Source organism: Rhinolophus hipposideros, assembly GCF_964194185.1.
Source record: "Rhinolophus hipposideros genome assembly, chromosome: 7".
NCBI lineage: Eukaryota > Metazoa > Chordata > Mammalia > Chiroptera > Rhinolophidae > Rhinolophus > Rhinolophus hipposideros.
In genome coordinates, this window is record NC_138053.1 from 14312392 (window position 1) to 14333295 (window position 20904).

At 39.0% G+C, this 20904-nt stretch overlaps 1 protein-coding gene across 1 annotated transcript; it reads right to left on the bottom strand.

Moving 5' to 3' along the window:
* Positions 1-1267: 1267 nt before the first annotated feature.
* On the bottom strand, positions 1268-2436 carry LOC308500001 (large ribosomal subunit protein uL30-like). Its single transcript, XM_081054044.1, has one exon. It carries the CDS (start codon positions 2416-2418, stop codon positions 1678-1680), a length of 741 nt encoding a protein of 246 aa, XP_080910170.1. The 5' UTR covers positions 2419-2436; the 3' UTR covers positions 1268-1677.
* Between the last annotated feature and the right edge of the window lie 18468 nt (positions 2437-20904).

Below are 20904 nucleotides of genomic sequence, written 5' to 3' on the forward strand. Positions count from 1 at the left end.
AAAAAAGCATATATAGATCAATGGAACAGAATTGAAATCTAGAAATAAACCCTCATAATATAGTCAACTGATTTTTAACAAGGTGCCAAGACAATTCATTGAGGAAAGACTAGTCTTTTCAAAAATTGGTGCTGGGATAACTGGATATCCACATGTGTAAAATCAAGTTGGACCCCTATCTCACATTCACACCATATACAAAAATTAACTCAAAATAGATTAAAGATATAATAAAAAGTGAAAAAATAGATAATCTGGGCATATCAAAATTAAACTTTCGTGGTACAATGATACTGTCAAGAAAATGTAAAGACAATCTAGAATGGGAGAAGATCTTTGCAAATCATATCTCTTAAAAGGGATTTATACCTAGAATTTATAAATAACTCTTGCAATTCAATAATAAAAAGATAAATAACCCAATTAATGAGCAAAAGATCTGAACAGATAGGTCTCCAAAGAAGATACACACATGAAAAGATGCTTGATGTAATTATTCATTAGGGAAATGCAAATCAAAACCACAATGTTATACCACTTCACCCCCATTAAATGGCAAGAATTTTAAAATATATGTTTTCGTGAGGATGAGAAGAATTCAGAGCTCTCATACACTGCTATTGGGAATGAAAAATGGTGCAGCTGCTTTGGAAAACAGTCTAGCGGTGTCTCAACTGGTCAAATACGAGTGTACAGTTGCCATCTGATCTAGCAATTCCACTCCTAGGTATATACTTTTGAGAACTAAAAACAATGTTTGCACAAAAGCTTGTACACAAATGTTCATAGCAGTACTATTCATGATGACCAAAAAGTGGAAACAACCTAAGTGTCTGTCCATCAACTGATGAATAGACAAAATATGGTTTATCCATAACAATGGAATTTTATTTGGAAAAAAATAAAAGGAATGAAGTACTGATCCGTACTATAACATAGATGAACCTTGAAACCACCATGTTAAGTGAAAGAAACTTTCTACATGATTCCATTTGTATGAAATGTACAGAATAGGTGAATCTACAGAGACAAAAGTAAATTACTGGTTGCCTAGGGCTGGAGGAGACAGAGAGGATGGAGGGTGATGGCTAAGAGGAGCAGGATTTCTTCTGGGGGCAATGACAATATTCTAAAACTGATTATGGTGATGGCTATTCTATGACTATACTAGAAGCTATTGAACTGAGCTTTAAATGGGTACATTATGTAGTATATGAATTATATCTCAGTAAAGCTGTTTTTTTTTTTTTCCACTGTTTTTGTGCTCTTTGAACTGTATTACAAGTTCTTTCCAAAACAAGGCCTTAGGAAACGCCAGGGTCAAGTGTGCCCCTGGGCTTGGCTCACTGCCATCTTGTATTCATGCCTGGGTATTCATCCACCAACATTAAACCCCTGGATAGAAGATGTGATGGAACAGGATCCCTCCTCCATGGCATGAGTCCCTTGCTGATTTCAGAGGAGGCAGCAGCAGCCACCAATGTGGAAAACAGGGATTTTTCCTTTGGAATTGGGTTGTGATGAGATGGGCCTGCCAGGAATATTGCCATCTTTGCCCTGACTCTTCCCCTCCAGTTTCTGAAGATATCGCAGAAAATAATCTCCTTTGAAGATACTGGATAATTCCAAAAAACAAAGACGTGCTTCCAATGCATTGTGCTTTCAGATATTCTGGGTTTAGTTCAGCTGTCGGATGAGCTGATTGATGCGTTCACCTCGATAGCCAGGTGAGCCTACTTCCTTGAGGAAGCCCACTCTATTCTTGGTAGCATGATGGGCCACTGAGAGATGGAAAGGGCACAAGAACCCTGAGATCACCTGGAAATTCTTCCCCGGGAAGGCAATTTCATGAATGAGGTCTTCCAAGCAAATGACACCAAACTTCCCCAGGTGCTCCTCAATCACTGTGTTGTCTGTCAAAGGGATGATTTTATTCTTGACCTTGGCTTGTCCACGTTTCAAGATGAGTTCCCGGACAGACTTCAGATTTGGAAATCCCCAGGTCACATAAGGTTCCACTACACGCAGTGTTTTTATGGTTTTGGGGGTCACTTTGAAAAAAACTCCACTGAAAATCTTCTTCAGGAGAAGCCTTGCAATGGTCCTCTGCACTGTTAAACTCACCCCATTAATCCTTTGGATGCGTACAACAAAGGCCAAGGAATGTTCATCTGGCACTTCCAAACCATGAGGTTTCACTTCTAGTCGTCTGAGACGCACTTTGTCACGTTGCTGCCGCCAGGCATCGTGTAGGAACCATTCCAGTCGCTTAAACCTGAACTCTTTTCCTTTCCTCTGCTTCTTTTCCAAAAGCGCCTGCTTTGCCTGGGTAGCTTTGAGGGCCTGATAAGCCTTCCTCTTTTTCAGGAGATTTTCTGGAACCAAAGGGATCTTTTTTCTTTGCTCTTCCTCCGCCATCTTTATAATGCTGCGGCTACTGCTCAGTAAAGCTGTTTTTTTAAACAGTGAGCTATATAGATAAAATCCCTGCCCTTGTGGTTCTTACCATTTAGTAAGAGTAATAACATGGCAGGTGGTGATAAATTCTATGAGGAAAAATATGAGTTAGCGAATAATAAGAGGAGCTCATGGTGAGAAACTATTTTACGAAGGGTGGCCGGTGCCGTCCTTTCTAATGAGCTGACCTGTAGAATTCTGTATGACCCTGGAAAGACTTTGCATTTTAGTTTGAATGAGATGAGAAAGCCTTAGAGGGATCAGAACAAAAAACTGACAGGATATAATTTCTGTTTAAAGGGATCGTGCCACCTGCTGTGTTAAGAATAGGTTATAGGTGGGCAAGAGAAGAAACAGTGAGAGCAATTAAGAAGCTATTTCAACAGTGGACAAAAAATAATTGTGAGTTGGATCAAAATAGTAATAATAGAGATGGTAAAATGAGTTGAGATAGATTTTTGAGGAGAGAGGACACCAGAGAGAGAGAGAGAGAGAGAGAGAGAGAGAGAGATTTTGAAGATTGAGGGGACATGATTTTGGATGTGAAAGGAAAGAGGAGTCAAGAATAACTTCGGGGAGTGGCCGGTTAGCTCAGTAGTTTTGAGCGTGGTATCAGTAGCACCAAAGTTGTCGGTTCGACCCCCACATGGGCCACTGTGAGCTGCGTCCTCTTTAAATAAATAAATAAGTAAGTAAATAAATAAATAAATAGAATAACTTCGAAGTTTGACCTGAACTATCCAAACTATGGAGTCATCATTTACTGAAATGCTTCCTTTGGTTGGGTGGGTGTGCAACGGTGGAGTAAAAGATCAGATTGAAATGGTAAGTTACCGCCAAAACATTCATTATGTCATAATCAAAGTGACTAATCAAATAAAGCCAATACCAGTACGCCACACTTAAAGAAAATTCTATTCCAGTAGAAAACCCAATCACTACAAGACTTTAAAAAACAAGTTATGTTAATATGAGAGCATTTAATGTTTTTTAGTTTTTGTAATTCATGTTTTACAAATTACAAAAGTAATGCAAGATTTTACAAAAGAATTCAGCAACATGAGAACTATAAATATCAGTCTCCCTCTCCCCACAACAGGGAGTGAGTTAGTATTTTGTTCTTATTGACCTTCTAGTGAACCTATAGTGAGATATTAAAGGATATTTAATAATTCAAATAAAAATGCTTTGCAAATGTATTTTACAAATGTACTAAAAACAAGTTTTTACAAAAATACAATTGTCACACAACTTGTTGGAAAACAATTATGTCAACAGAATCAAGCTTTGTAAAAAAACAATATGAAATATATAAGAATATATTCCAAAGCCTAAGGTTACACCACAAATTTAAATACAAATTTTAGGCAGCTTATTTTTTAAAGTTCAGATAATGATAAATTCAGTTCTTTTTACTATTTTGTGGTGAGTTATCAGTCTCTCTGTTTTTGTTTTTTTTAACAGACTATTTTTCAAAGTACTTTTAGGTTCAAGGCAAAATTGAGCGGAAAGTAACGAGAGTTCCCACATACACCCTGCCCCCCTCCAAACACAACCTCCCCCAATATTGATATTAAGCACCAGAGGAGTATATTTGTTACAATTGATTAGTTATACATAGACATATCATTAGCACCCAAAGTTCATAATTTGCATTACCTTTTTTTCTTGGTTTTGTACATTCTCTGGGCTTTGACAAATGTATTGACGTGTATCCACCATTATATGCAGAATAGTTTCAATACGCTAAAAATCCTGTGCTCTGCTTATCCTTCTCTCCTCTCCTAATTCCTGGCAACCACTAATCTTTTTACTGTCTCCATAGTTTTGCCTTTATCAAAATGTCCTTTAGTTAGAATCAGACAGTATGTAGCCTTTTCCAATTGGCTTCTTTCAGTTAGTGATATGCATTTAAGTTTTCTCCATGTCTTTTCAGGGCTTAATAGCTCAGATCATTTGAGCACTGATTAATGTTCCATTGTCTAAATGTACCACCGTTTATCCATTCACCTACTGAAGGATGCCTTGGTTGTTTCTGAGCTTTGGCAATTTTGAATAAAGCTGCTATGAACATCTGTGTGCAGGTTTGTGTGGACATAAATTTTCAATTCATTTGGGTAAATACCAAAAAACGCTGTCGGGGAGGAAAATGTTTTCCTTGACCCCTTAGGGTCCCTCTCTGGGCCCCCAAATTAAAAGTACTAAGACAGATAAATAGGAGAAAAGCATATGAATTTATTTAACATAAAGTTTTATGTGGCATGGGAGCCTTCATAAGTAAATGAAGACTCCAAAGAAATGGTTAAACCTGAGTGTTTTTATGCTAGTTTTGATGAAGAATGGAAAGTCATGGAAAGATATAAGGCAGAGTATGAGCTAAGGGTAATAAACTGGGGAAATTTAGCAAGCTCTGTTTCTTCAGATCCCTCTCTGTGTCCTTCCAATTTCAGATAGAAGGGTACTCCTTTCCTCCTGGCATAAGGAGGATACCTTTCATGTGAGGCTTTTATGACCTGCTTCAAGGGAAGATCAGAAAGTCCTTCCTTCACATGCCATTTCTCAAATTCTTTCAACAAGAAATATTCAATATGCCCCGGTGCCATATTTTGAAGTAGCATATCCTGAATCCCATCAATATTATTACTGGATTTTGTGGCTACAAACTGCCCAACTGAATGTTTGTGTCCTCCCAAAATTCATGTATTGAAACACTCCCCCCACTCCCTTACCCAATGTGTTGATATTAGAAGGGTATTTGGGAGGTAATTAGGATTAGATGACGTTACATGAGTGGAACTCTCACGAATGGGATCAGTGCCCTTGTAAGAACTATATAAGAGAGATTGCTTCCCCTCTGTGCTCTCTATCGTGTGAAGATACAATGAGAAGTTGATAGTCCACAACCTAGAAAGGGGTTCTCACCAGAATCTGACCACGCAGGCAGCTTGACTTGGACTTCTAGCTTCCAGGACTGTGATAAATAAATTTCTGTTCTTTATAAGCCACCCTGTCTATGGTGCTTTGTTATAACAGACTGAATGAAGACATTCTCTTTCGAAGGGGCTGTACCATTTTGCTTTCCCATGAGCAATAAATGAGAGTTCCTGTCGTTCTACATCTTTGCCAGTGTTTGGTGTTGTCAGTGTTCTGGATTTTGGCCAATCTAATAGGTGTGTAGTGGTATCCCATTATTGTTTTAGTTTGCAATTTCCTGGTGACATATGATGTTGAGCATCTTTTCATACGCTTGTTTGCCATCGGTCTGTCTTCTTTGTTGAGGTGTCTTTTCAGGTCTTTTGTCCATTTTTTAAATTGAGTTGTTCATTTTTTCACTTCTGAGTTTTAAAAGTTCTTGTATTTTTTGGATTACAGTCGCTTATTGGGTATATTTTCTGCAAGTATTTTCTCAGTCTCTGGCTTATCTTCTCATTCTCCTAAGCCTCTTTATTTTTAAAGTTTAAGATACTTGGGTCTATGAAGTGACATACTGATTGGAAAAATTTTTAATTTCTGCCATAAAAATCCCATTTTTCCCCTTACATATTAATTGAAGTTTTACTAGTCCCATTCTCCATTCAGTCTCCCAAACTTAATTCCTTAAATTGCCTAGAGTCATCTTACACTCACTACTCTAAAAGTCTGGATAACTAGATTTCCCACATAAGAACAGACTAGTTATATGGTGTCCTTTGAGCCTTGAATGCCTGATATAAACACAGAGGAAATCTCTTGTATTTACCTATATTCTTTTTTTAATTTCCTTTTCCTGAAACAGTTTCCCATTTGCTTCAGTAGTTCTCCTATTCCCCGCAGAGCCATAAATAAAAATGTACCTTAATTTTACAACCAAGGAGGACAAAGAATTGGATGTGATTGTTTTCACATAGAATACAGTACTAGAGCCAGCAGCAAAGCAAATTCATTTGCTCTTTTGTATGATCATTTTTAGCCATCAAAACCATACTTATTGAGAAATTATTTCAGGAAGTTGGTGAAAAAGGGACCTGCATGAGGACATTTATTTAGATTCTCAAATAGTTTGAAGCACTAAAGTATAAGTCTAAAGTTTGATACCAAAGCTCTGTGTCAAATAGTTTGAAGCACTGAAGTATAAGTCTAAAGTTTGATACCAAAGCTCTGTGTCAAATAGTTTGAAGCACTGAAGTATAAGTCTAAAGTTTGATACCAAAGCATGTCTGCAGAAATGATCAGACATATGGAATTACAAGAACTCCTGCTCATTTAGGGTGTGTATGGAAATCAAAGAACAGTGGAAATCACTGTTGTCCAGGAAACAATGTTGCCTTTGAAAACTTCATCTCCTAAAGACCTGTTTCTCTGAAATAGATGAAAAAGCCAACCTGGTCATCATGGTAGAGCTCAGATGTGTTGTATGTCCAGCAGAGACTAGAGGCACTGTTTTGGTAAAAATGACTAAGCCGGGTTGCCAAATGAATATGTTCTCAGGTTTCTAAGAGTAATTTGCTCATTTGACAGGTTTTGATACATTCCTACTCTGAGCAAATCCGCTCACACAGCAAGAAAAACATATTCAGATGGACACATAGTAGACAATAGCTAGGGCTGCCAGATGGCTCAGTTGGTTACAGGGCCGTGAGCCGTGTGCTCTCAACAACAAGGTTGCCGGTTCGATTCCTCCATGGGATGGTGGGCTGCACCCCCTGCAACTAAAGGTTGAAAATGGTGACTGGACTTGTTGCTGAGCTGCGCCTTCCACAACTAGATTGAAGGACAATGACTTGTAGCTGATGCGCCGTGGAGAGGCACATGGTTCCCCAATAAATGTAAAAAAAAGAAATACTTGAAAAGAAAATAGACAATAGCTAAATGACAAGAAAATAGACAATAGCTAAATGACATGAGAGGAACAAAAGTAATTTTACAAGTTCTTAGAAGCAGAGAGCTCTCTCCATTCTGTCGATGTGATCAGACAGCATTAAGGAAAAAGTGCAACATGAGCTGGTTCTTAATAAAGGTGAGGACATTGGCAAGTGGAGAGGGCAGGAAAGGGTAGTTTGGATGGAAGAGCATCTTAAGGAAAATATGTGGACATAAAAGTCTATGTCCTTTGGTCCTGTTTGGGGAAGGAAGACCAAATCAGTTTGGCTGGAATTTCATATATATATATATATATATATATATATATATATATATATATATATATATATATATATATATATATAGAGAGAGAGAGAGAGAGAGAGAGAGAGAGAGAGAGAGAGAGAAAGAGAGAGAGATGATAGATAGATGACAGATAGATATGAAAATAGATATGGGAAAGAGCATCAGGATTATTAACTAACTTTTGTTGCATAAATAATTACCCAAAACTTAGAAGCTTCAGGCAAAAAATTATTTCATAGTTTCTGTGGGTCAGGAATCCTGGTGCAGCTTAGCTGGGTGATTCAGTTTCAGGGTTTCTCATGAGGCTGCATTCAAGTTATGTATGAGTCTGGGCTGCCATCCCTGGAGGTTCCATTTGTAAAGTCACGTGGCTGTCAGCCAGAGACCTCTGTCCACCTCTGTCTGGGCCTGTCCATAGCAGCTCACTTCTCCCAGAGCGAGTAATGAGAGAGAGACAGAGAATGACCAGAACAGAAGCTATTGTGCCTTTTGTAACCTCATCTTGGAAATGACTACCATCACTTCTACCATATTCTATCTGTCACATAGAACAACCTCCTACGATGTAAGTGGGATTACACAGGGGTGTGGGTATTAGGAGATAAAGATCATTGGGGGCCATTTTAGAGTCTGACTAGCACAACTACCATTATTATCGTGCCAGTGGGGCTCTGCACATCTCTAAGTGGCTTCATTCATATTGCAGATGCTATGGAAGACTTTTTGAGCAATATAGCGTATTAACAGACAAACAGAACTTTATGCCTCCCAAGATGTACTTAGTGCAGGGGTGTACAAACTTTTTTCAACAATTTTTACCAAGGGCCATATGCGGTAAAATACACAAACAGCCGGGCCACTCACTCGAGGTGAAGTACGTATTGCCTCACCTGGTTTATTTAAGTAAACTAAATATACTTTTGGAATTTGCTGTGGGCCAATAAAAAATGGATTGCGGGCCGCAGTTGGCCCGCCAGCCGCAGTTTGGACACCCCTAACTTAGTGACATCTAAACTCATGCATTGGATAATGGTTGAACGAATAAATGGCAGGGTAAACAGCTGGAAGGATACTGCAGGTCTGGATGAGATCTAATAAAGCTCAGCTGGGATGGGAAAGAAGGGCCAGATCCTCAAGTCAATAGCACACAGACTGAATCAACAGAACTTGGACTCTATCTCCAAAATAGTTCAGAGGTCTGATGATACCTAATGTGCTCACTCTATGAATATGGATATGTGAAAGACACTAAATATTTAACATTTAGGTGCTTGGCAAATAGAGAAATAATATCTTTATAAAGATCTATACAAAAAGAACAGTTTCTAGGATCAGCAGTTAATTAAGTCATTTTTTTTTTTTTTTATGTTCTAGGAGGTCATCTAGTTTCATGACAGAGAAGAAGGGAAAGCATAGAATATGATGGGCTCATTTCAAACCCTTTGCTCATCACCAGCACATTTCACTGCTCACCTGCTCAGAAAGCCAATAAGCCAGCAAACCCCTGGGCCCAGGCCCGGAACTGGCATCCACTCTGGCCCTTGGATATGAGTCAGACCAATTTCAGGTTGTGGAGACACTGCAGGTTGTTAGAAAATGTTAAGTAGGTCAAATCATCCTGTGAAACGTAGGCTGCCAACTTCTTTATTAGTGAGAAGACCATTTATTCAATTATTCATGTATTTGACATCTGTTTCTGGAGTTCAGGGTACTCTGGTGGAGATTTTGAGTCTTACCAAAATGACTCAGAAGCCCTGTCCTCTGGGGACCCACAGTCTAGAAGAGAGATAGACACAAAAGGCTAACACAGGGCAGCAATGTTACGTGCCACAGAACACAAATTTCACAATAACACAGGTTAAACAGCCCGTCGAATTCTTTGGCTCTCTTACTGGCAGCAAGGTTCAGGAGTGGTGAAAAAATGCAGTAAGACATTGCTGTCATCTGGGAACCAGTATTTCCGGGCTTGCTTCCAACTGCCAAGCTGGCCCATGACACTATATATAGTTTAGGTGTTCTGAAAGCATGCTCCAAGGACTTGAAATATCACACACACACAAACACACACAGCTTTTTTTAAATCGTGTTAAAAATTAAAAAATCACAGCAGTTCCGTAGATGAGGAGAGCATTAAGACTGTTTTAACTGGGATCAGTGAAAGTCAGCCACTAATCTAGAGGTAGACAAAAATACCAAAGTGTGCCAAGAGGCAAGCAGGAAGATGGGACATCATGAGGAGATTTAGAGGTCAGGGGCAGGTCAGTGCTACTCGGTAGGCTGCCTGAGCAGAGTTTTGGTACTCAGGCTAATGCCTATGGGCAGCTTCTCTCTGAAGAAGCTGAGCTGCAATTGAGCAGTAGGGGAGTAGAGGCCCAGGCAGTGGGGAGGATTATGGGTAGGCAAATGGTCACCTCCACAGAGTCACAAGGAAGGGGTAAGTTCCTTCCCTCCTACAGGAGCATAATATTAGCCAATTCCGAAGGTAGCTTAACCTAAGATGGGCAAGCTGAGGATCCTAATGAACATGTTTCTGGTACGATTTGAAGAGTGCTACGGAGTATAGAAGGGTTGGTAGCATGGTTTCACGGATGACCAGAAGAAGTGCAAACATCAACCGTACTACCTGTTCTTACGGGGTCTAGACGGGGAAAAATCACCGCTACAAACAGATGATGATTTCTTCCTCCCAGAATAAGTACCCCTCGTGGACAGTCCCAAAGTATCTGCGGTTTACCTGTCTCACAGCTCAGGATTGTAACTGGCTGCGTACTCGTATGTGCCCCAGCCTTGACTGTAATCTTCTGGAAGTATCCATTATGTGTCTGTTTTCATTACCAGGCCCATGCTTAGCAGGTAGTATTATTAAGTGTTTGCCAAATGGGATAGCAAGTGAACGATTTGTTGTTGGGTTTTGTTGGAGTGCAGGATACAGGAGTGTGAGTAGCAGGACTTTAGATGGGGAAGACACAAGGGAGCCTGTAGTGAATATTTATCATTTACTCAGCATCTACACAGCCCTCCTTGCCTTTGAGGAATGCCTGATTTCCTCTATGGAATTCACCACTTTTGTGTCACGGAAGGAGGCAGATCCCACCTACCGTTAAAGGTGAACAGTCTGCCAACTGGTCTTCCCCACTTCCTTTGCAGCTTGGGCACAAGCATGTGACCAAAGTCCCATCAATCAGAAGCACGTACCCCCTGATTTCCGAATACTGGAACTTGTAAGAAGCACAGACAGAAAAAAATCCACTGTGACGTTAGTGACACTTGCAGATTTTTGTGCTTGTGACAGCAGTAGGGTGATGGCTACAGCAGAAGGCAGTGTCCATGGCAACAATGTCCGTAGGAACTGCCTTTTCTAGCATTTGGTGGCAGCAGCAGTGGTGTCCTCATCCAGCCAGTCCCTCGGCATGATTTTAAGAATTAGTTCTAGCAGCATAAGCTTTTGAGCCTGGGTCTCCTGTTCTCCCGGCGATTCAGTGAGCTGCCCAATATCTTTTTGCAGAAATTCTTCTTTTACTGAAATCAACCAGAGTTGGTTTCTATAACTTGCAATGTGGAACCCTGACTGTTATAGGGGAAAATCCTGGGAGACCAGGTTAGAACGTTCCAGTGTTATCTGCAGGCAGCAGTGAACCATTTCCAATGTTTATGGGGATTGTGACAACCACAGACATACTCTAAGAAGATCAAACTGTCAGCAGCACGTAGCACAAACTGGAGCAAAATGAGTCTGGAAGGAGAGAGACCGGGTAGGCAGCTTTTGAACTTATACAGGTGAGAAGTGATGCAGTAATGAGTTGCAGAACGAGGAGATGCGTTAACTATTCAGATGGTAGGCAAACAGAAATAGGTCCATCTCTGATTCCCTTTCCAATTTCCCTCAGGAACTTTAGTCAAGTAAGGGAAAAATTGTGCTTTAATGGATAATGCTTAGATTGCTTAGATTATACGCTTCTGGGTTGTCTGATTCTAATGCTTTATTGTCTTCGAGCTATTTTACAATTCTGCCATTTGTAGACAACTGATAGCAATGTAAAATAATTCTCACCTACAGACATACAAATTCTGCCTAGTGGAGGTTCAACTGACTTTCTTCCCCACTGTGGAAGAGGCCAATGTTGCCTCTATTTGCATGTTTAATTCAATATTTCTGATCTATAAATATGACGTTAAAAAAAACTCCCTTAAAATGCTTGAAGTAGCTCACTAGTTTCCTCATTAATGAAGTAAATAAAGTTTTTAAGTTGTGTTAATATTTATATCTGTATGAGACTCAGTATTAATCTTTTTATAAAAAATTTTAACAGCTTTTATTTCTTTCTTTGTAAATGGCTTCTTGAAACAAATCTCCAAATGTGTGTAAATGGCTGCTATTTCTGCTTTCCTAAGTTGGTGTTCAGCATGTGAGGTAAATTTCTAGTAAATTACATAATTTGCTGTAAAGCGGCCATTCGCCAAGTGCAAAAGCCAATGTTTTTGAAAGTTAAGTACAAATAAAATAACAAAGACCTGGTGTAATCTCTGACTTCCAGAGGCCCCCAACAGTTTCCATTTGAGCTCACTTCTCTTTTCCAGTTATTTTTTGGCCTATTCTTGAAAACAGCACTTTCCCTTATTGCAGAAAAAGCACCATTATGTCAGGTGGCAAAAAAAGAAACCCAATTGCTTCCATTGTAACAGAAATCACCAAAAAGAAAAGGACACTTATTTTTTAAGAAATGAAAATAGGCAAATACTTATTTTTTCACAAAACTGGCCCATTTATGTGAAAGTATTTGTCACCCAGTGTCCTGAGTGCATATAAGATCCAGTAGAAATATATAAGGGGTTAAAACCACTGCAGATCTAATAGAGTTCTAAGTAGATCGTGGTGCCATCAGTATGAATGAATGGATATTTACAGTGCCAATTTTATGGCTGCCTGCCAAATTCCTTTCAGTGGGCTCCAAGGAAATGACCCAATTTCATGGTTATATTAGAATTTTGTTATATGGACTTTTGCTTAAGTAGGCCATCAACTGAAAGTAGAAATCTTTGAATCTATTTCATTGGAATAGAATTTGTACTACAACCCTAACATGTAGTCTAGCAGTACAAAGATACCCTTCTACGAGTTCCTGAATACCGATCTATTTTTTTACATAGATATATCTCAGAAGCTAACATTCGGAAATGTGCTCACACAATATGTCACAATATGTTGTTTAATAAAAATATAGAAAAAAGTCATATCTGCCACAAATGAGGAATGTCATTAATGCATCAGCTGCAAGTTGTTCACAGGCTTCTGACTTGGCAGTTGCCTGAAGAGAACCACTTACTTAAGCAATTCCTCACTATTAGATTTCGCTTGTTGCTCTTGGCTGCAGCACAGAGCTGCTTTTAAAAGCAGGTGACAAAATGAATTCTATAAAGGCTCAAGTGTACATCCTTATTTCAGGTCATTTGTAACTTCGCAGATTGTTGGTAAAAAAAAAAAAAAAAAAGTAAGAGCATTAATAGGCTGGTGTAGTTTTCTGAACCCACCTGAACCCATAGGGAAGCTTTCAGAAAGACCTTTGCCATCCAGAAAGCAAGGGCGTTGGAGCCAGACTGCCTGGGTGCAAACTACGGCTACACCATCTCCTAGCTGCTTGACCCTGAGCAAATCACTTAAAGCTCTCCGTAAATCCTAGAGTCCTTATGAGGAGTGAATATGTAAAGTACTTAGAATTAAGTCTGGTCTGTAGAAATGCTATGTGAGTGTTTTCTGATACTAAGATCTATTTAGTGATTAGAAAAAGTATTCCTAAGCCTACAATACGTAGTTCTAGCTAATTCCAATACATGGAAGAGAGGGAGAGTTCCTCAACATTGCCAAAAGAGAAGACCATGATGACAAACTACTTACTTTTCTTTCCTAATATTTCCTCTGTTCCCTCCACATTTCCAACATTTCAAGGAAAAGTGTCCAATAATGAGGAGGATTTCTTTGCAGGACCTTCCCATGACATGTGAAAGGGATGATACCTGGTCTGAAGTCCACTCTTCAAGGGGAATTCCCTGCTCTTCCTCAGCTCAGTGGGAATGATCAAAATTTCTTTTGATCATTTTTCTGCAAATTTCACTGAATTTCATCCCAAATTGTAAGCATAATAAATGTGGATACCATCTTCTTTTGTCTCTCTTGCAAAATAATTAAGTCTGAAAGAAGTCCTTACACCTTCAGGTTTGTCTTCAAGAGTCATTCCTGAAAGAGGTAGACAGATTTCCTGCTCCAGGCACAGGCTGCATTCTGTTAGCATTCCACTGATAACCCCACTAGTGTGCTTTATAGGAAAATGGGCAATTACCCCAAAGGGAGGGACCTGGGGAGCCTTGGGAAGCATTCACCCAGAGTGTGAAATGGGTCATCACTTCATACAACTTGTAACATAACCTTTGTTTAACATTCAAGGCAGATTATAGGGATAAGAGAGAGAGAGACACACACATATACAGAGAGAAAGAGAGAGAGACAGAGAGAGAGAGAGAGAGAGAGAGAGAGAGAGAGAGAGAGAGAGAGAGAGAGAGAGAGACTTAAGTAAGCTATGGTGAGGACAGCATAAAGGTCAAAATTGTAATATTAAATAAATCTTACAAGATTTTATAAACCCTAATTTATTGTCTATGTACAACTGACATTTTAGCTCTTAGTTTAATACCAGACACTTCAAAGTATTCTTGTAGAAGAATGGTTGATAACCCTCTTACACAGTATAATTGGAATTCTGCATGTTAGAACATTTGGTTTCTGAAAGATTTTTGTAAATGTTAATAGCTGTCTTTTAAATGGTGTAAGTGTGAAATGCTATGAAAAGCAAAGGTTTAAATGTCACTCTGTCTATAATTTTCATATTGTAAAAACTAAATAAGTTTTTAAAAATGGAAAACCTAAAAGCCTGCTGCAAGTTTGAAGATATCAAGTCATTCATTCTTCCTCTTTGAAATGGATATGACATTTAACCAAATGAGCCAAATTTAGAAGGAAAGGTAATCTGTTTTCTTCTAAAATTTACTGTTGAACTGAGGAACAATTATACTTGCAGGGTTCCCCAGTTTTTCCTATATTGCATGAGATGATGATTTGAGATCTGTCTCGGAAGCCTGCTCTTCATGGGGCACCCAGATCTGCAAGTCATTATCATCTGATTCCAGGCAGTCAGACTGAGGCAAGCTCAGGCTCTCAGGGGAGTGGTGGAGCCAGCTCACTTCCCCCCAGAGTGACTGAATCCCTTGGCCATTCTGATAATCAGGAGCACGCTCCTTCGCCTTCTCTCTTTCTTTTCTTTTCCTCCGTGGTTAGCATTCTCTTCCTTGTAAATATTTACAACACAGAGGGAAAAATGTTCATTTTCCTCCATGAACTCTACTCAGCAATCTGAATGCTGCATCACCTCCAGTACTTAGCAGACTGAGTATGCAGGTCAAAACGGAGCATCTTATAAACCAAAAAAATAAATCAAGCTGATTCATGAAGAGTGGGGTCTGAACATTACGCACAACTGACAGTGGCCCATGCGGGGATCGAATGGGCAAACTTGGTCTTATCAGCACTACACTCTAACCAACTGAGCTAACCAGCCACCCCACCTAAATGCTATTTAATACACTATTGTAGGTCTCAAAAGTGGTATTGGTTATATGAGTGCCACTGGAGACTTGTCACTCTTCATAAAGTACTAAAGGTTGCAGAGGAATCCATTTTTAAAAATGTAAATAAGAGGACATTTAAGAATTTTCCCATAGTACATCACACTCATTACTGTGTTTCAATATGTTTTGCTGATTGGAAGCAATAGGAGCCCAGTTACAGCTCCAATGTCAGGAAATACACACAGCTCATACTCGCACTTCCCTCTGCTCATGTAAGCACATACTCTACGAACTCTACAGCTCAGCAGCCTTGTCTGGTGCTGCCAACGCAAGAGCTGATTGAATACTACTGCTTTAATATACACTAAGGTTACTTTCATAGAATCAATTGTAGCCGTTATTGATCATCCCTCAGCCTTTGACTCTGTGGATAGAAACCAGTTTTAGGCTAAGCCTATAATAGAGGCAGAGTCGGGGGGTACAATATTAGCCAAATCTATTATTTTCCATTGGGATAAATTAGGGATGGATAGTCCGATCCTCTGTCATCTTAATTTTGACCTTCTTAATATTCCGTAATGATTGATATCACTTTGACCATAAATTGGATGCTCTGTCGCCTCCATCCCTAGAAAGGAAAAATAAGCATCCTTCCATATGAAAATGGGATTTGTTGTTGTTGTTATTCATATCCTAGGAGCGGCCCTAACAGATGATCAGCCCTGTTATTTAATTATGACATAAGGGCAGTGATTCTCAAACTTTAGCCTGTATCAGAATCACCTGCAAGGCTTTTTAAACCAGATTGCTGGTCCCACCCCCAGAGTTTCTGATTCAGTAGGTCAAGGACAGGGCTGCGAATTTGCATTTCTAATGAGCTCCCAAGTGGTGCTCATGCTGCCGGTTCGAATTCCACACTTTGGAAACAGCCTGCTTTTCAGTATTCAAGCTGAAACATAACTGGATTATAGTTAACAACCCTGAACAGCAAATTTACCAAGCCACCTAGGGACATATTTTTATATCTTTCTTTTCTTGGTTTACTAGAAAGAAATTACCCAAAACAGGATATTTGCTAGATGATGTACAAAGATCATTTCTAATGGCATGGGTCACAGAGTGGCAGAACTGCTTAACATTTTCCAGCTAAGTTATTGTGCACATGCTCTATTTGGGGCCTTGATTATCCATTCAGTCCTTTTTCTTTCCCTGAAAAAAAAAAAATAACTGCCATTGGTTAATGTCTTTTTACAACATTACTGGCTCTGTACTGAGTGGTTCCCATCGGTTTACCTCGTTCAACCCTCACGGCAGTCAATGAGGAGTCTATCATTCCCATCTGACAGATCGGAGGACATGGCTGAGGGAGATAAAAAGAAAAAGGACATTTGGAAATACTGCTTTAGATAACTCTACAAGTTAACCTTGGGATAAACCAGACTACAGAGAACGTTGACGCTAGCTGACTGATTTCTTTTTATCCTCTGTGCTTTGGCATTAGGCAATCAGCCACGTTGAGAGACTTCATAAGCAACAACCCCGTAACTCATTTGCTGCCTTCCTGTAAGGATGTCGTCAAGGACATTGTTTACTCCATTACAAATGTCTTCTTTCTTCCTGCAGGAGAAACTTCTCTTCGGTCTCAGTACCAGGAGGAGCTGTATTTCTCCTGAACACTGGATTCCATCTTACAGACAACATAAATCACGTACCCAGGCATGTTCTCCTTTAGCAAATGTGTAGACACTGGCTTTACCTTATTTTTCATCTTCCAACATCTCCATAGTAATGTTGACTGTTTCAAATGCTCTCCTCTCAACGAGTATGACTAAGACAATTTGAGGAAACCTATAATAAACTTTGTGTCAGCTTAATTGAGCATGTTTCCTGCAGGAAGATGCCACTGTTCCCACTGAAATGGAAAACAATAGAAGGAAGTAGGAGTAACTCTGAGGGGAGACATGAATGACTTGGGACCTGCATAGGGCTGAGTAAGATTTGTGCACATCTAAGATATGCGAAAAGACTGTAAACTATCCTTATCATGCTTTTAGCATTTGTGTCCTCCCCATTCTTCTCTCACTCCCATTCCCTTTTAATATTTCCTTTGCATGCCTGTCACCTTTCCTCACAAAAATGCTGTGGGGAAGAGGGTAGTTCGCTGATTATTTTGTCAATGAATCATAAGCTTTGAGTTTTGAATAAGGTGGTAGAAGGGGAAGGGCACGGACTGATTCTGCATAGAGCTGTACACCACAGAGTGAGAACAAAATGCAACCCAGATATGTGTAGTCGACAAGTTTTCTAAACTATTTAAGAAATCTTATCCAGCCTCCTCTTAAAATACGTGAGAACAGCTTCCAGAAGCTTATTGTTCTTAAAGCAAAGCTAGCAAACAAAAGACTCCCCCCACAGTTCATTTATGAATTATAGAGGGGAAAACAGCAGCTTAACAGTGGAGAGAACCCTGCAGATGCCATCTCACCCAACTTAGCATCTTCAGTAGTGGGGTGAACGCACCAAGTGGAAACGACACAGTACCACTTACCACTTACCTTGTATTCCTGCAAATAGTAATATATACATGTTCATATAGATCCTGAATCTAATTATAATGAAACATCAGATAAATCCAAACTGAGGGATATTCAACAAAATAAATGACCTCTACTCTTCAAACCAATATCATGAAACACAAAGAACGATTAAGGACACATCCCAGATTAAAGGAGAATAAGAGTCATAAAAACTGAATGAAATTCAAGATCCTGAATTAAGTCTGAACCAGAGGAAAAAATTACTATAAAGGACATCATTGCGACCATTGGCAAAATTTGAATAAAGATCTGTAGTCAATATTTAACTTCCTCATCTTGATCATTGTACCATTGTTATATGAGTGAATATAACTCTTCTTAGGAAGTATACACTGAACTATTTCGGGGTAAAGAGACCTCGTGTCTACAACTTACTCTCAAACAGTTCAGAAAATTAAATCATATCATCATTATATACATATATATGTATATGTGTGGCTTTAACCCATGTTCATTAGGCAGCAGAGTGTATATATATATATATACATTTATATGTATTTATATATACATACATACATATATATGTAATTATCTGTATACATATATGCACATATGCACACATATTTGTGTATATATAGATGGGAAGAGAATATTAAAGCAAATGAGGCAAATGTTAAAAACTAGTGAATCTGGATGAAGGGTATACTTTGTACTACCATTTGTTCTTTGTACCATTATTGCAATTTTCCTGTATTTGAAATTATCACAATTTTTTTTTTAAGAGACTAGCCACAGAGTATTCTTCCCTAAGCAATAGTGGATGAAATGTTTGTGATGTGGCAAAGCACATGCTGCAAAATAAGGTCATTCACATAACAAGCATAGTCATCTTTAAAGCATGATGCCTAGTGAAAACCACTTCCTTTCATGCATAGACTTGGCTGAATCCTTTTTTAAAAAGTTTTTGAAGCACTAGAGTTTATTATTCACACCACAGAGTTCTCATGTGGTAGCAATGTTATGCACGCCATCTTTAAAACATGCCTAAACCTCAAAAAGCCCTTCCCCCATCCTCTAAAATACATCAGAACATACCAGAGCATTGGAGTTACTAGTTGGAGTCATATGTTCTGTTTTCTCTGACAAGGGTAGTGCCATTATAATCCAATAGACCCATGTGAATGTGCAGCAGACATTAGCTCCGATTTTTATTATGGAGCTTGATAGAAAAGAACATTTGTTCCTTTTCATTCCTGAATGTTTTCATGGTGACATTTCTGTGTGTGTGTGTGTGTGCGCGCGCGCGCGCGCGTTCACTGCTTTTCCCTCAAAGAGATCATCCAGTGACCTTGAAATCTGCACTGGCATTTTGCTGGCAGGAAGGGAAACTCTTCTCATTTGCAAAATGAATAACAATTTGATCATCCTTAAACTTCTAAAAGGTTAATTATGCTCTCTCCATGAGTACTGAATAAAAACCTGTTTTATCTCTGCCCAAATGAAACCCACAGGGCTCACCCTCCCTCTAACTCTGCCAGGAGACCAAGTCTTTCTGGCTGTCAATTAACCACTATCAACTCCTAGATCTGTGTGAGCTGCAGTAGATTTTCTCATCCAAAAACTATGACAGTCCTCATTTGCTAGAGCTGTGTGGTGACTTAAAAAATTTCTCAGCAGGAAAGTGTTATCTGGCTGTAGGCATGATGGAAAGAAGAGGGAAGCAAGAGGAGTGAGCTGCAGAGAAAGAAAAAGAGAAAGAAAAAGGTTGGAATACTGAGGCTTCATTTCACTTCAAAGATTTTCACAGAAACAAAACAAAAGAGAAACGCATTCACAATGATAATAAAAATAACCACCATTAAAATTAAAGGCAAAATTAAAGTACTTAAGCTCTACAGCTCCTGAAAGCATTAGATCCTTGCCGATCTGCCAATTCTCAAAAAAGGTGCACATCACACACTCAACTAGAAAGATGCCTGTGGGACAACGCTTATGGGTGGAGTAATTGACAAATATACCCTTCCCCCATTGAAAAATTACTACTAATTACTACTATTTCGTGGCCATAAACAGCCTCTTTTTGTTATAATCCAAAACTGTATCCTAAAAAGCAAGTCTAAGAAAGTTGTATTTCATTTTTGTTACAATAAAAACTCATCTTTCAAAGGACAGTAAAGGCAGAGAATAGGGGGAGGTAGGGAAAGAAATTCCTGACTTCTGCCTGATACTCATGGCTCCTTGTTTTAATAACTTAGAATTTATAACTTGAACAATTTTACATGAGCCAATCAAACATTATTATATATATAAAAAAAAAAAAAACAGAAGATGAAACAAGCAATATATCTTTCTCTAAAAGAAACATGTTACTATATGTACAGATGTTTTAACAGTAATATAATTATTAAGATGCCATGCAGGGCCTGATGTTTTGACCATACCGAAGTGGGTTGCTGTATGTGTATTGAAAAGGCCTAGGTGTAGCTTTACCGCATGTTCACTATGCGGCAGAGTAAATATTGGTGGGGATGGGGCACCATGTCTCTTATTTCTATAGGAACACCTGTGTAGGAAGATCTAATGGAGACTACAACTCTGACAATTTCATGAAAATTGAAATTATTTTCAGCAAGAATCACTCACGCAAAGTAGATAGTTTTTGTTGTTCTTCTTTCTGGATATGTTTTTGTAGTGAAATATACATGACATAAATTTACCATTTTAACCATTTTCAAGTGGACAATTTAGTGGCATTAAGTACATTTAGTGTTATACAACCATCCCTACTATCCATTTCCAGAACTTTTTATCATCCTAAAAAGAAACTCTATATCCATCAAACAAGTCCCATTCCTTTCTTTCTCTCATGCTATCATCTGAATGTTTGTGTCCCCCTCAAAATGCATATGTTGAAATCTTAATGCCCCATGTGATGGTATTAGGATGTGAGGCTTTTGGAGCTGGGGTGCCTAGGTCATGAGGATGCAGCGTTGGTAAACAGGATTAGTGCCCTTATAAAAGAGACCTCACAGAGCTCCCTGGTCCCTTCTGCCACATGAGGTTACAAAGAGAAATCTGTGACCCGGAAGAGAAGAGGAACCTCACCTTACTATGCTAGCACCTGATCTTGGACTTTCAGCCTCCAGAA